Source organism: Podarcis pityusensis, assembly GCF_964106645.2.
Source record: "Podarcis pityusensis genome assembly, chromosome: 11".
NCBI classification, from domain to species: Eukaryota; Metazoa; Chordata; class Lepidosauria; order Squamata; family Lacertidae; genus Podarcis; species Podarcis pityusensis.
The window spans coordinates 28,642,332-28,655,842 of NC_138036.1; the positions used below are offsets into that span (position 1 = coordinate 28,642,332).

Consider the following 13,511-nt stretch of genomic DNA (forward strand, 5'->3'; position numbering starts at 1 on the left):
TTGTGGAAGAATCACTATGACTATCAGTTTTAAATCTAGCAGGTTTCATCTCCTGGCAGTGAAAGAGATAAATAGATATAGATGATAGATAGATAGATGATAGATATGTCATACAGCTAAGTCAAAACGCAGTCAAAATTCACAGTAAAAAAGAAAAAATTTACTGAGGCAAACAGACTTCTTTATAAACACTGTACAAACAATAATGGAAAAGAGAAAAGTATGACTTCCTGTAACTGAAACAATAATGTAACTGAAATGAAACAAATCTGAAGAAGTGTGCATGCACACGAAAGCTTATACCAAGAACTAACTTAGTTGGTCTTTAAGGTGCTACAGGAAGGAATTTTTTTATATTGAAACAATATTTGTACAACTTAAGGGTTCCTGCATTGCGAGATATCTGCCTGCAATTTGGCAGGCTTAATCCACTCTGGAGAAACTCCTCTTCCCGTAAATTTCATCCACATCAGTAAAAATGAGGGCGGGGTTTAGCCATTTTCACATCTCTATAACAATGAATCATGGGAAACAGAGCTTCCTTTTTAACAAAGCTGATATGGACACAGATTATGAGTCAAATGGGATATATCAACTTGGAAAAGTTAGGGCTGTTTCATAAAGCAGTTCTCTTGGTCCACATTGATACTCATATAATGAGATGCTTATATGTCCCAACACTGCCACACATACACATTCTGGAACTTTTTGCAGTCCAGGTATAAAATAACTGCAAATACTTACAGGATTCAACAAAGGCTGCAATTAAGTAAAACCCTTGAAAGATTACAAGAGCGTTTTATCTGGGATGGTTATAAAGAAGCTCAAAGGTCAGTTCATGATCCTGACCCACTATCTTGCCCAACTCATGGAGGCACATTGGAATAACAAAACAGGTACTAGACACAAACACATGGAGAGAAGCATAGTGTTACAGAGGTTGGGTGCCATCTCTGCTGAGCTGTAGAAAGATTCTTGGGAGATCCAAGTGCTCACTCACGGTCTGGGTTCCTTTGCAAATCAAGATGTGGCGGAGGCTTTAAGAAATATGACCTATTCGCATATTTACACCTGAATTCAGATGGAAAGAGCCCAGATCTTACAGGATAGTCATCTCAAGAGGGGCTTCTTCCCCACAGCAGTGCAGCACCGTTCATCATGTTAACAGCTTGGCTTATCACTCGCTAGCTATGTGAAACTCCCTTGGTTTGTGATCCTAAACTGAATGGCTCTTCTGGGTTTCAATCAGGGGAGATTTCCAGCCCTACCTGGAGATGCCAGGGACTGGACCACCTGGGAGCTTCTGCATACAAATCAGATGCTCTAGCCTATGAAGCAGGCATGCAATGGAAGTGATATTTTTAAAAAGCACACATATAGTAGCAGTATTGGATAACCTTTCTGTTGTTTATGGATTCAGCATTTTGGAGCAGAGCGATCCTACAGCAGAGAAAGATTCATGGTGGTGTTACCACTATTTCCTAAACTGTATCAGCTAGGGCAGGCCAAGGCAACTCACCTCCAATTTAAAGGAATGAACTATGCCATGCCTTAGGTGCAGCTTTTGCCTGGGGGCCTGAAGAACCTTGACTGGCCTGACATGCTGCCAAACTACCATACTTTTTTCAGTTCCTGTACCATAGACACCACAAAGACCACAGATTGCCCCTTCATTGTAGTTTAGCTTTACTGTCACTGAACAATAATGCAAGACCAAAAATGGATGATTCCTACAAACTGCCACAGTTACTTGTTTCTAACATTTTAATAATAATAATAATAATAATAAATTTTATTTATATCCCGCCCTCCCCAGCCGAAGCCGGGCTCAGGGCGGCTAACAACAATCAAATAATCAAAAAATCAAATAATCACACAATCTAAAAATATTTCATTATAAAAATTAATTAAATCAAATTGATGGCAACCAATTAAGCAAAGTTCTGTGCAGGTTGCCAGAGGAGGGAGTCAGGCTGCGCCCTGATCAAAGGCCTGGCGGAACAACTCTGTCTTACAGGCCCTGCGGAAAGATGTCAAGTCCCGCAGGGCCCTAGTCTCTTGTGACAGAGATATTAAAATATTATCTTTGTTGCTGTGGGTTTTAAGCAACCTGACTGAAGCTTTTGGAATATTCAAGGTTTACATGTTTCAGAGCAGCAATTTTTAAGTGAAAATATATCAGACTGGATACCATGTATGACAAACTTGTATCATGGCATAGGTATGAACACACAACAAATGAAGCAGATAAAAAGTTTATTATTGCTGCAGGTTAACTCAATTTTCAAACATAATAATAAACATCTGTCTATCAACATTATAGTTTTAAGAAAGCAAATACCATAATTTATTTGGTTAATATGAATATATAATAATATAACTTCCAAAAATTATGAAATATTTACACATTTTACTTATGTTTGTACATCAATAAAATTAAAAATGTATGGTTAAATTACTTTACATTAAATGTATTTTGATAGGGATTTGACCCAGGAAGAAAATAGAAGTCAATACTGGGTCATATCCAATGTCAGTCCAGCTCAGAGTAGACCCATTGAAAATAATGGACATGATGAACTTAGGTTCACTATTTTCAATGTGTACACTCGGAGTATAACCTAGTTGGTCACAACCATTAATATTCTTCCTATAACAGGTATTTCCTCCTATATCAAACCCAGCTAAATACCCTTTTATATCTTTTCACACACAAAAATGGAAAACAATACAGTAATGCAATACATCTCAAATAAAATAGTTAGAATGCTGAAAATACCTGCTGACAGATTAGCAGACACTTCTTCTCAGTTTTAAAATGCTGCTTCAGATTCTGAGTTTCAGGATACAAGCCTATATCTACTTGTTTAAGAGCAACGGCAATTGAAATCAATAGGACTTACTTTTGAGTAGATAAGTAGTAGCTTTACTTCTCCCATTTGGTAATTATATTATCTACACTTAAACAAAATGTATGTTTAGAATGTTTAGATGTTGCTCCAGCAGAGGCAACTGTTGACGGAAGAGGAAGGGATGCAAATTTTGCTGATTTTCACAGCCTCCGGCACCACCCAAAAATCTGTTCTGAAGGTTTGGGAGAGCATCCAGAGTAGGTTTTTCATAATTATGAAAACAGAAGGGAGGGAGAAAGGGCAAAAAGTGTCCCCTTGCCTCTTGCATTAATGGATGCCTCTGTTGGAGTGCTTTTGCTCTTACTAGATGCAACACTTTACTTTTTTGTTACATTAGAAACCCTATGGGATTCTAGAGTAGAAACTTACAGTTTCTGTGCTAAAGAAATGCATCAGCTAAAAACCTAAATTCAACTGCTAATGAAAGTAAAAGTAATTTACATGAAGACAAGTAATATTTAATTTATTTTTATGTCCCAGGGCTCACTTGTACTTTTCCATTACTGAGTGCGAGTTAATTAGATTTTTATAATGTTGCAGCGCCTCAGTCTGTTTTTTAAATGCATTTCACACACATGATAAAGGTATGACACAATTTAGGAAAAAACTAAGGTACAGAATCTGTGGAGAGGTGCCCACTAAAAGCAAATACCTGTAGAAAATACATTCTGAACAGGACACATTGGAGTTTCACTCTATTTTAAAAGTAGAAACACATGTTCAGAATAATACTTAAAGCAGAACCAGTTTGAAATAAATATGCCAGCATACCTTTTCTCTGATTCTTCAAATATTTGGACAACTCCAAACTACTTGGTTGACAGTGTGATCTAGTCCGTGTTAAACCACATTAATAGAATGTAACTAGGCTATTCTGTATTTAGTTGTGATGGGTACACAGTAACACCAACTAGCAACCAGTTCTGGCTAGTTATAACTTTTTGCTTCTATTCATGGAAGGATAACGCTGCTCATGGAAACAGCCATTTTATAAAGTACTGTGTCTCTTTGTAAAGGAGCAAAAGGTCAGGATGCAAGCCAATCTGTTCTGTAAAATCAATACAGGTCTCAATCATGAGTCAAAAGTCCATTGTTTATATACAACAGAACAATAAAAAGGCTTATCATGACTAGAACTTTGTGTGACAACACCAAATTGCAAATATTGACTCATTTGTCTTTTAAGGAAATCTTTTTCAGTTTTTAGCTTCTAAGGCAGCCAAAATATGTAGAGCAAAATCATGAAATATGCAGAATGCATTTCAGAGGGCTGAATCATATACTACAAATTAGAAAAGCAGTGTTAAAAAAAGACCACTGATTCATTTAATTTCAGGAATCATCAAATGTTGTAATACAAATAATACTTGAAATTAGAGTACCAATAAGAAAAAGGATATATAAACTCAAATATCTCTTTAGTCATAAGGTCATTAGGCAGCTTTGAATGAAATCAGTGTCTCTTAGCATCCAAAGCCAATTTGTAAATGGAAACAGTGATTTCATTCAGAGGGCTACTGTAATGTGGCAAACAATGCGTAAAAATTTGAAGTCTGTTTAACAGTTTGTAGATTTTAGTTGTTGGAGGTTTTCAGCCATAAGTGACCTATTTATAACATTGTCAGTAGAATCAGATTAATACTTCTCTTTCTCTCTCTCTGTCTTTCTCTCTCTCTCTCTCTCACACACACAAATAGGGATGCAGTACATATCTGGGTAAAGTTTTCACAGGAAAACACTGTTTCAACACCTCCTTGAGTCTTTATCTTCCCTCCCCATACCCTATATCCTTTTTAATGACAGGTTATCTGTTAACAAACATGTTAATCATGTGAAAAATGTGATATGGCTATTCTTCAGTATAATAGCTTAAATATATAGCTATATAAATAATAAGTGCACAAAATGTACTTTTGTCCACAAACAATATGAGTTGTAGCAAATGTTTCTCATAGTAAGAACAGACTCACTGAAATTCATGGATGTAACTATTTGGGTCCATTAATTTCAGTAAGTCTACTTTGAACAAAACTTACCGGTAGCTGATTGCAATCCTATGTTAATAGCTTCCTGTAGACACTGTTACCAAGTGTACTGGTGCAAGTACCCCTTCTGCTGGTCCTAGTCATTAACTGGCCACTGGTACTGGTACTGCAAGATTCAGAGGTCTTTTTACAGCAAAAAAGATTGATAAGGTGACGCTGGCATTCAGAAGAGGTGTAATAATAGATCAAAGGATCAATGCAGCAACTTATACTGCTAGTACAGACACAGATGAGATAGGCAAAGTAGATATTCCCCAAGTAGTTTTTGTAAGAAAAACTGATGTAGTGAATTAACAAAAGGACATTGGTTGGACCAAAGCACATAATAAAAATGGAGAAAACAGCTACAGACAATAATAATGCCCGTGTTTTCTTGCTCTGCTTCGCAGCGACATTCGAAGAGCTAAGACTCCGGATGATACACACATAGCAAACAGCGGAAACAATTAATGGCACAAAAAAGAAAAGAGAAGAGAAAATGGTGAAAAAAATAAGGTAATAGCCTTTAAGATCATCTTTCTTCAACACATCATGACATGTTGTAATGTTTAACTGAGGAATTCTTTGGGTTTGCTCATTGATTAGCAGAGGTATCACTCCAGCTATTGCTACAAGCCAGATGGCAAGACAGACCACAAAGGCACGTCTTCGTGTGCGCCATGACAGGGACTGCATTGGGTACACCACTGCTAAGAAACGGTCCATGCTTATCACCATCATCAGCAGGATAGAGCAGTACATGTTGCAGTAGAAGGCAGCAGTGACAAAACGACACATTTCAGGTCCAAATGCCCAATTGTTCCCAGAAAAATGGTAGACAATCTTAAAAGGAAGAACACTCACAAAGAGAACATCAGCAGAAGCCAGGCTGAGCATGTACACTGCAGCTGGCTTTTTCACCTTCATTTTTATCAGGAACACAAGAATTGCCATGATGTTCAGAGGAAGACTCAGCGCAACAACTAGGGTATAAACTGATGGAACAAAAATGGTCAGCCATCCACTAGTCAGGTACTCCTTGACATCTCCAGATCTCCTTGACATCTCCAGCATTCGTGTTTCTCCAGGGAATATACTTTCATTGATGGAACCCGATCCAATTTCTGAATCATTTTCAGTGTCATCGTCTCCCAATGGGATTTTTTCATATTCTTCTTCTGTTGAATAGGGAAAGGTTTTTGGTCCAATCTGAGCGAAAGAGTCTAGAAAATGAAGTTTATGGTTATTAAACATATTAGGTAACTCACACATTTAGCAGAAAATACTTTTCTGAAGTAAAATTCTTTTGTGGACTAGAAAAAGGCATATTCACTGCCTTTTCCATTTTTCAAATATCTTGTACAATTAGCATGTTACTTCCTCTATACTACCTTTTCATTCCCCCCCCCCCGTGTTTATGATAGCTGCTTTTAAGTAATTTACATTCTGTTATTTACAATAGATCTTGTCTGCACCTATTAAGATGACATTAACATATAAAACAGGGATTCCTATTCATCACCTCTGAAATTTTAACAACAGCAGTTACAAACCCTCTTATTCACTGAATATTCATCAGATACTTTCCCAGACTATTTAAATATATGTTTCAATGCAAGAAACATTCAAATTCCAAAAGTATTTATCTTGATTATCAAGTGAAACTTTGCCAAAAATCATGGACTTTCCCTTGCCTCAGTAAGCTAAAGATAGCCTATTGGATTTTCAAACCTCCTTTAGATAAGACAGAATTCTTATTACAGTACATAGAATGTTCGTTCTGGGTTAACATCTACCTGATAGCCCATGTTGTATTGGGCTATATTCTGAAAGGCTTGCTCAATATCACATCAAAGAATTGGAGAGCTATGATAAGAGGACTCAGAATGACTTTGTTTCTCTATCCCAATTAAAACAGGCCATAGTTGTTCCAGTATACAGCACTTTGAGCCTGTAGGTTTTCTTCAGATAGGTTGGAGAAAACCTGGTACTAATTGTGTCACCCACAATGACTTATCTTTTAATTCCAACCTATATCTTAGACAAAACAACTCTTTTCAAGTTTTTGGTGTCCAGTTTCATGCATAAAGAAATAATTAGTAATAACAAGAATAACAACAAAGTGTATATTATACAGGAAATTAGTCCTTTAAAAATAATTTCAGATATATTCTGACCCCAACCGCACAGCCTTTGCAGGACACAGCCCTCACCTGCACTCTGTCCAAGGGGGCCCCCTAGAGCAGTTTTCAGCGGACCTGGAGCTACAGGGGGAAGGAGACATCACCTCACTCCTTTCCTCCACTGTGACCACAGCTCCATCACTAATATGGATCCCATCATTTATGACTTCAGAAAAGAACTACTGTGATAGATGATCCAAGATGTCATTTGTGAAAAACTATAAAATGTCCAAAGCACATGGAAAGTAACTGATGATGAAGTTTGTTCCCGAGGGGTTGTATACTTTAGGCTGTCTACTAACCCAGTGCCTGTCAAGCTACTGAAAAGGCATGACAGGAAAGATCATTTAGACTACTGATTGGAATGGCATTCACAGTACAAAAGAATGGATCAAAGATCATGTGACTTCTCATCAGCCTCAAAGTGTTTTTGCACTGCTAAACAAACTCGGTATTCTGTAGACTGTACTTTGGTCATTCAGCATTATTCACAAATAAGGAAGAACAGAAGAGCTGGAAACATCAACTTCAGTGGGGTTTTCCTCCATATAGGGCTTTCATATCCTAAAACATTAGTTGTTCCAAATGCTCCTAAACATACTGATTTTAGGAGGCTTACTAAAGTGAGTGCTGTTAGGATAAAGATACATAATAGAGAGTGGCACATATCTATTGTTTGTGCAACAAGCATGATGTCACACTGACCTTTCATGATCTAGTTCTTAAAAAAAAATGTTGCTACTGAAGTTTAATCCTCAACACAGATATCTCTTAAATTGATTTTAAATGAAGCACTATTGTGACTTATTTTGACACACCCTTTCACTTTATGCCCAAATTCGACACACGATCCCATTCCAGACTAGGTTACTCCAAAACCATGATTAATTATTTGTGCTCAACATAAACAACAGTCTCTGCCTAGTATGGAGAGCCAAATGAAGATTAGAAATTGACACATCCCTAAGCAGATTTTGTAACTTAAAATGCATTTGCTTTCAATTGCTCCCAATATTAAACCTTCCAGATGTATCTCTCAAGAAAGATATCTTTAAAGAACACCAACAGTCACTGAATACTTCTCGTGAGTAAACAGTTCCAACAGCTTTAACAAAAATACAGCTGTTAGAAGATAGACCCAAGGCCATGACTGCTATTCATGACTGCATTTGGTACAGAAGCATCTTTCATAAAATGTCAAAGTCTGCAGATGCTGGTCAGGTGAACGGAGTTGTGGTGCTTATAGCACAAAGCTTTTGTGGTTGAGGCATAAGAGAAGAAAGACTGAGTCATCCACCACATCCAGCCACTAAGGGACATCTTCTATCAAACAAATTAAGTACAGTAGTACTTTGGGTTACAGACGCTTCAGGTTACAGACTCCACTAACCCTCTTAACCTCGGGTTAAGAACTTTGCTTCAGGATGAGAATAGAAATTGCACGGCACCAGCACGGGGCCCCATTAGCTAAAGTGGTATCTCAGGTTAAGAACAGTTTCAGGTTAAGAACAGAACGAATTAAGTTCTTAACCCAAGGTTAATTTTCACCTACGCTGGCCACGTGACCCGGAAGTGTCTTTGGACGGCGCCGGCTCACGGCCTCTAGAGCGAGATGAGCACGCAACCTTAGAGTCGGACACGACTGGCCCATACGGGCAGGGGTACCTTTACCTTTACTTGGTTGGAAGTGCCATCCAGTCTCTCTCTCTCTCTCTCTCTCTCTCTCTCTCTCTCTCTCACACACACACACACACACACAAAACACACATTACCGTTGCGTTTGTGTGGGAGTAATTTATTATTTAATGTTATTACTTACTGAAAAATCAAAAAATGATATATATTGTTTGTGAATATATATAACAGAAACACACACACACATGTACACAAATCAGTCCACATATTAAGTCTCACTGATTTCAATTGGTCTGCTCTAGACATGATTATGCCAAACATGATCCAGTCCAATGCATGAACATAGTATTCAAACTGGGCAATTGAAATTAAGTCAAATGTGAAATCAAAGCCAGAGTTAACTTGGAAAACACACTAGATCAGTAGTCTTCAAATTTTTCAGACCTGGGACCCACCTTTAACTCATTTAGGCACCAGTTTCTTAATCCCCCCCTATACTGCATTTGTATGGTGGTAGTGTTGCTTCTTCAACACAACTTGATTTAGGCCCTTACCTGGTGGTAGGTCCCACTCACCAGCAGAAGACCAAGGCACGAGGTAAGAGAGCCAGTATAAGTCAAATAGTGTTGTGTTGCCTAGTGGTTGGAATCGTAATCCTCAAGCTGCAAAGTCTATTTTAAGACAGCTGATCATTATTGAATTACAATTACCGTATTTTTTGCTCTTTAGGACTCACTTTTTCCCTCCTAAAAAGTAAGGGGAAATGTGTGTGCGTCTTATGGAGCGAATGCAGGCTGCGCAGCTATCCCAGAAGCCAGAACAGCAAGAGGGATTGCTGCTTTCACTGCTTAGCGATCCCTCTTGCTGTTCTGGCTTCTGGGATTCAGAATACTTTTTTCCTTGTTTTCCTTCTCCAAAAACTAAGTGCGTCTTATGGTCTGGTGCGTCTTACAGAGCGAAAAATACGGCATATACCCATCAAGTCCTTCTGTTAATTTAACTCTGTGCCCTTCTGCGCATACACCCAAACTTACTAATGTCTTGTTAACAAGAGCCACAGACTGGCGCTTATAAAGTGTTCACCCAACATGTATTTTTTTGTCATGGGAAGCACAAGCAGATTGACAACCAAGTGGTAGGGAAACAATAGGAAGTTATAGTCATACCTCAGTTTACAAACTTAATCCATTCCGGAAGTCTGTTCTTAAACCAAAATGTTCTTAAACCAAGGTGTGCTTTCCCATAGCAGCAGGGGACTCAATTTACAAATGGAACACACTCAACAGGAAGCGAAACATGTTCTTATTCCAAGGCAAAGTTCACAAACCGAAACACATATTTCCGGATTTGCAGCGTTCTTAATCCAAGTGGTTCATAAACTAAGCTGTTTTTAAACCAAGGTACCACTGTACTCTTTTTCTTCTTGTACTAACCACAGTTGATATCCAAAAGGGGCAACTTAAAATTTAACACATGAAGTTTGTCTTTCTCATAAGTTTAACAAAAAACTAACCTTGAAGTAAAAAATAACAACCATCTAGATAGATAATAAAACATTGATGGTGATGTTCAGTTTGATCCACATTTTCCCTGTTCTGTTCATGGTGATAAGCAAATGACTCACTCAGCGTTTTAGGTCAACATACTGTCTATCTGTCAGCAATGTAAAAAATATAGCAACAATGGAGGAAAATAAACAACCAGCGAGATTCCCTCTCCCCTACACTGCTGTACTTTATGAGAACAAAGAAAGAGAATGGATCACAAAGTTCCTTTGCAGTAAATCCAGACAGTAAAATCTCCCCCATGAACTTACAACTTTTTCAAATTGTCAAAACATAAGACAAATGGCAAACATTTGATCTGTTAAGGCAACCATTTGCTTATGTGCAGAAATATCAAAAACCACTTCCTAAGCCAAGAATTATCTCTTTTACTGATTAAAATACATCATGCATGGTTTATAAACCATAACAATTCAGAAAGAAGTTACTCATAGAAAGAAAGCAAACAATGACTCTCAGGTTCTGTAACTTTCACATTCCATATCTTTTTATTTATTTTATTCATTAAATTTCCATACCGCCCTTCATATATGACATCCCAGGGTGCTTTACAATATAAAAACACAAAAATGCATAGCATAGTAACAAACAAAAATAATAATTCCCCCTGCAGTTTAAAAGGCCATAGATTGTTTAATTAGCCAAATGCTTGGGAGAAGACAAATGCTTTTTGCTTGGCGCCTAAAGATATGTATTGAAGGCGCAGGCCAACCTCCTTGGGGAGAGCATTCCACAAACAGGGGCCACTGCAGAAAAGGCCAGTTCTCCTGTTTCCGCCCACCAGTCCTTTCATGGAGGAAGCATGCGGAGAAAGGACTGTGCAGGGTCCGGGTTGTTTCATATTATTTTTTTACTGTACAGGTGCAATGGACTGATGTACTAAAAACTGGTTGCTCATCTCCCACTGACCTTAACGATATTTAAGCAATCTAAGAGAAACCCTAAAAACTTAAAAGCCTTCCTTTGTAGCCATGCAACTATGGAGGTGCTCCCCAACAACCAACAAAACTTTATGTTCTGTGAGAGTTGCATATCCCCATTTATTACTCAGTCAAGTGTTCAAACGCTACGCATTCTTGCCTGTAAAAGAAATCCTATTGAACTCAACGGCATCCACAGGATTGCGCTGAATAAACACCATAAATAGGACGAGGAGAGAGAGAGAAAAGGCGACGGTAAAGATCCCACCCCCTGCTTTTGAGGAAGAGCCCCCTCCCCACCCACATCAAAAGGGTCGCATCTCCGGCAACTTGGCGGCAGTGGCGTCAACAACCCAGGCATCCTGTAACATGAGCCAGGAAAGAATAAGGCGAATCGAAGTATCAAAGGCATTCCTGCAGCCAGCTTTGTTCTGTCAGAAGGATTTACTTTTACATATTGCACGCGCGCCTCCGGGAGCCGAGCGAGGGGCTGCCTTTGGCTCCCCGGGAAAAGGACCCCTAAGAACAGCCCCGCAGGATCAGGCCAATGGCCCACCTGGTCCAGCATCCCCTTCCCGAGTGTTTACCCCCACTTTTCATTGGCTGTGTGCCATTCACACCAATGGAACTCGAGTATGGATTACTTGTAATTCAGTCGGACGCGACTTCCTGGAAGCGTCCCTCTCGCCCCCTCAGCAGCCCCGGGATGGTGTCCTCCGAAACATGGCTGAGCTGCCTCCCCGCCTTCCTCCTCCTCCTCCTCCTCCCAGCGAGCGACCACCCAAAACTTGGCTCCCCTCTGGCGGGAGACAGCCCCGTCGTCGCCACCTACCATTTCCCGCCGAGGGAAGGCAGAGCAGGGGACACACCAGCACGGCGCTGCAGCCCAGCAGCAACAGCGAGACCGGCGGCTGCCCCATGGCCGCCTCACGGGGCAAAAGCACCGAGTTCGCGGGCGCAAAGGGTCAGCTCCCGCCGCCGCCGCCGCCTCCGAAGTCTCCCTGGGCTGCTGTGAGGGACCGCAGGCACCGCAGGCAGACAGGCGAGGAAGCGCGCTAAGTGTGGCGGAGGCGGCCTGAGGGGAGAGTCGCCGCCCCAAAAGCGGAGGAGTGGGCGGGAAGCTCTGAAGGGAATCCGCCCTCCAGAGTCGAGCGCCAGTTCACCGCCTTTACTTCTGGTGGTTTTTAAGGAGATAATTAAAATGCAAAAGCCACAATAAGCTAAAAAGCCACAAAAATAATAGAAGCCAATACTAACCCAGAGCTAATATTTGTGTCTCACCAAGAGCTGTTTTGTGAATTATCATTAGAATACATAGTTGTGTCAAAAGCAGAGACATCACCTTGCCAACAAAGGTCCGTATAGTTAAAGCCATTGTTTTCCCAGTAGTGATGTATGGAAGCGAAAGCTGGACCATAAAGAAGGCTGATCGCCGAAGAATTGATGCTTTTGAATTATGGTGCTGGAGGAGACTCTTGAGAGTCCAATGGACTGCAAGAAGATCAAACCTATCCATTCTGAAGGAAATCAGCCCTGAGTGCTTATTGGAAGGACAGATCGTGAAGCTGAGGCTCCAATATTTTGGCCACCTCATGAGAAGAGAAGACTCCCTGGAAAAGATCCTGATGTTGGGAAAGATGGAGGGCACAAGGAGAAGGGGATGACTGAGGACAAGATGGTTGGACAGTGTTCTTGAAGCTACCAACATGAGTTTGACCAAACTACAGGAGGCAGTGGAAAACAGGAGTGCCTGGTGTGCTCTGGTCCATGGGGCCATGAAGAGTCGGACACGACTAAATGACTAAACAACAACAACAACAACTTTTCTACTGAGCCTATTTTTTACAATTCCTCCCCGCCACAGGTATAATATACACCTATAACTCAGAATAACACTTCATGCATCTAAGAAAGTGCATGGAAGTCCTCAAAAGCTTTTGCCATAATTCAGTAGTTCCCATTTGGTGGTCCAGGAACCCCAGGTGGTCTGTGTTCTGTGGCACCATTCACATGACAAAAATATCAACATTTTCAAAAGTAGGGGGTCTATGGCTTGAAAAAAGAGGGGGTCCACAGTCCTTAGCTAATTGGGAACCACTGTCATAATTTATGCACAGTATTGGTCCTTGAAGGTCACACAAGGCTTGTTTTTGCTGCAAAAGACTATCAGGGCTACTCTTCTGGAAAATGGTTCAATGCTTTATCAAAGCAGCTCTGCAAAATAAAAAAGTTATTTGTCCAGTATCTTAAAAACAATGATATGTGCCAAAAG

At 40.0% G+C, this 13,511-nt stretch overlaps 1 protein-coding gene across 2 annotated transcripts; it reads right to left on the reverse strand.

Annotated features, from left to right (window-relative positions):
- Nucleotides 1–2,239: 2,239 nt before the first annotated feature.
- Nucleotides 2,240–12,316, reverse strand: LOC308458957 (proteinase-activated receptor 1-like). Of its 2 annotated transcripts, none has more exons than XM_080973840.1 (2): nt 12,072–12,316; nt 2,240–6,159 (listed from the first exon to the last, which is right to left on the reverse strand). In XM_080973840.1, exons 1-2 carry the CDS (start codon nt 12,157–12,159, stop codon nt 4,967–4,969), a joined length of 1,281 nt encoding a protein of 426 aa, XP_080829966.1. In that variant the 5' UTR covers nt 12,160–12,316; the 3' UTR covers nt 2,240–4,966. The 2 variants fall into 2 exon arrangements, with proteins under 2 accessions (XP_080829966.1, XP_080829967.1); XM_080973841.1 differs by lacking the exon at nt 12,072–12,316 and adding an exon at nt 7,150–7,252.
- Between the last annotated feature and the right edge of the window lie 1,195 nt (nt 12,317–13,511).

What these genes read in the sequence shown, in the direction of transcription:
- LOC308458957 (XM_080973840.1), bottom strand. Translation starts at nt 12,159, where the DNA reads ATGGGGCAGCCGCCGGTCTCGCTGTTGCTGCTGGGCTGCAGCGCCGTG. An exon ending in CCTTCCCTCGGCGGGAAATG is followed by an intron (nt 6,160 to 12,071) that starts GTAGGTGGCGAC and finishes TTCATTTTCTAG; the next exon opens with ACTCTTTCGCTCAGATTGGA.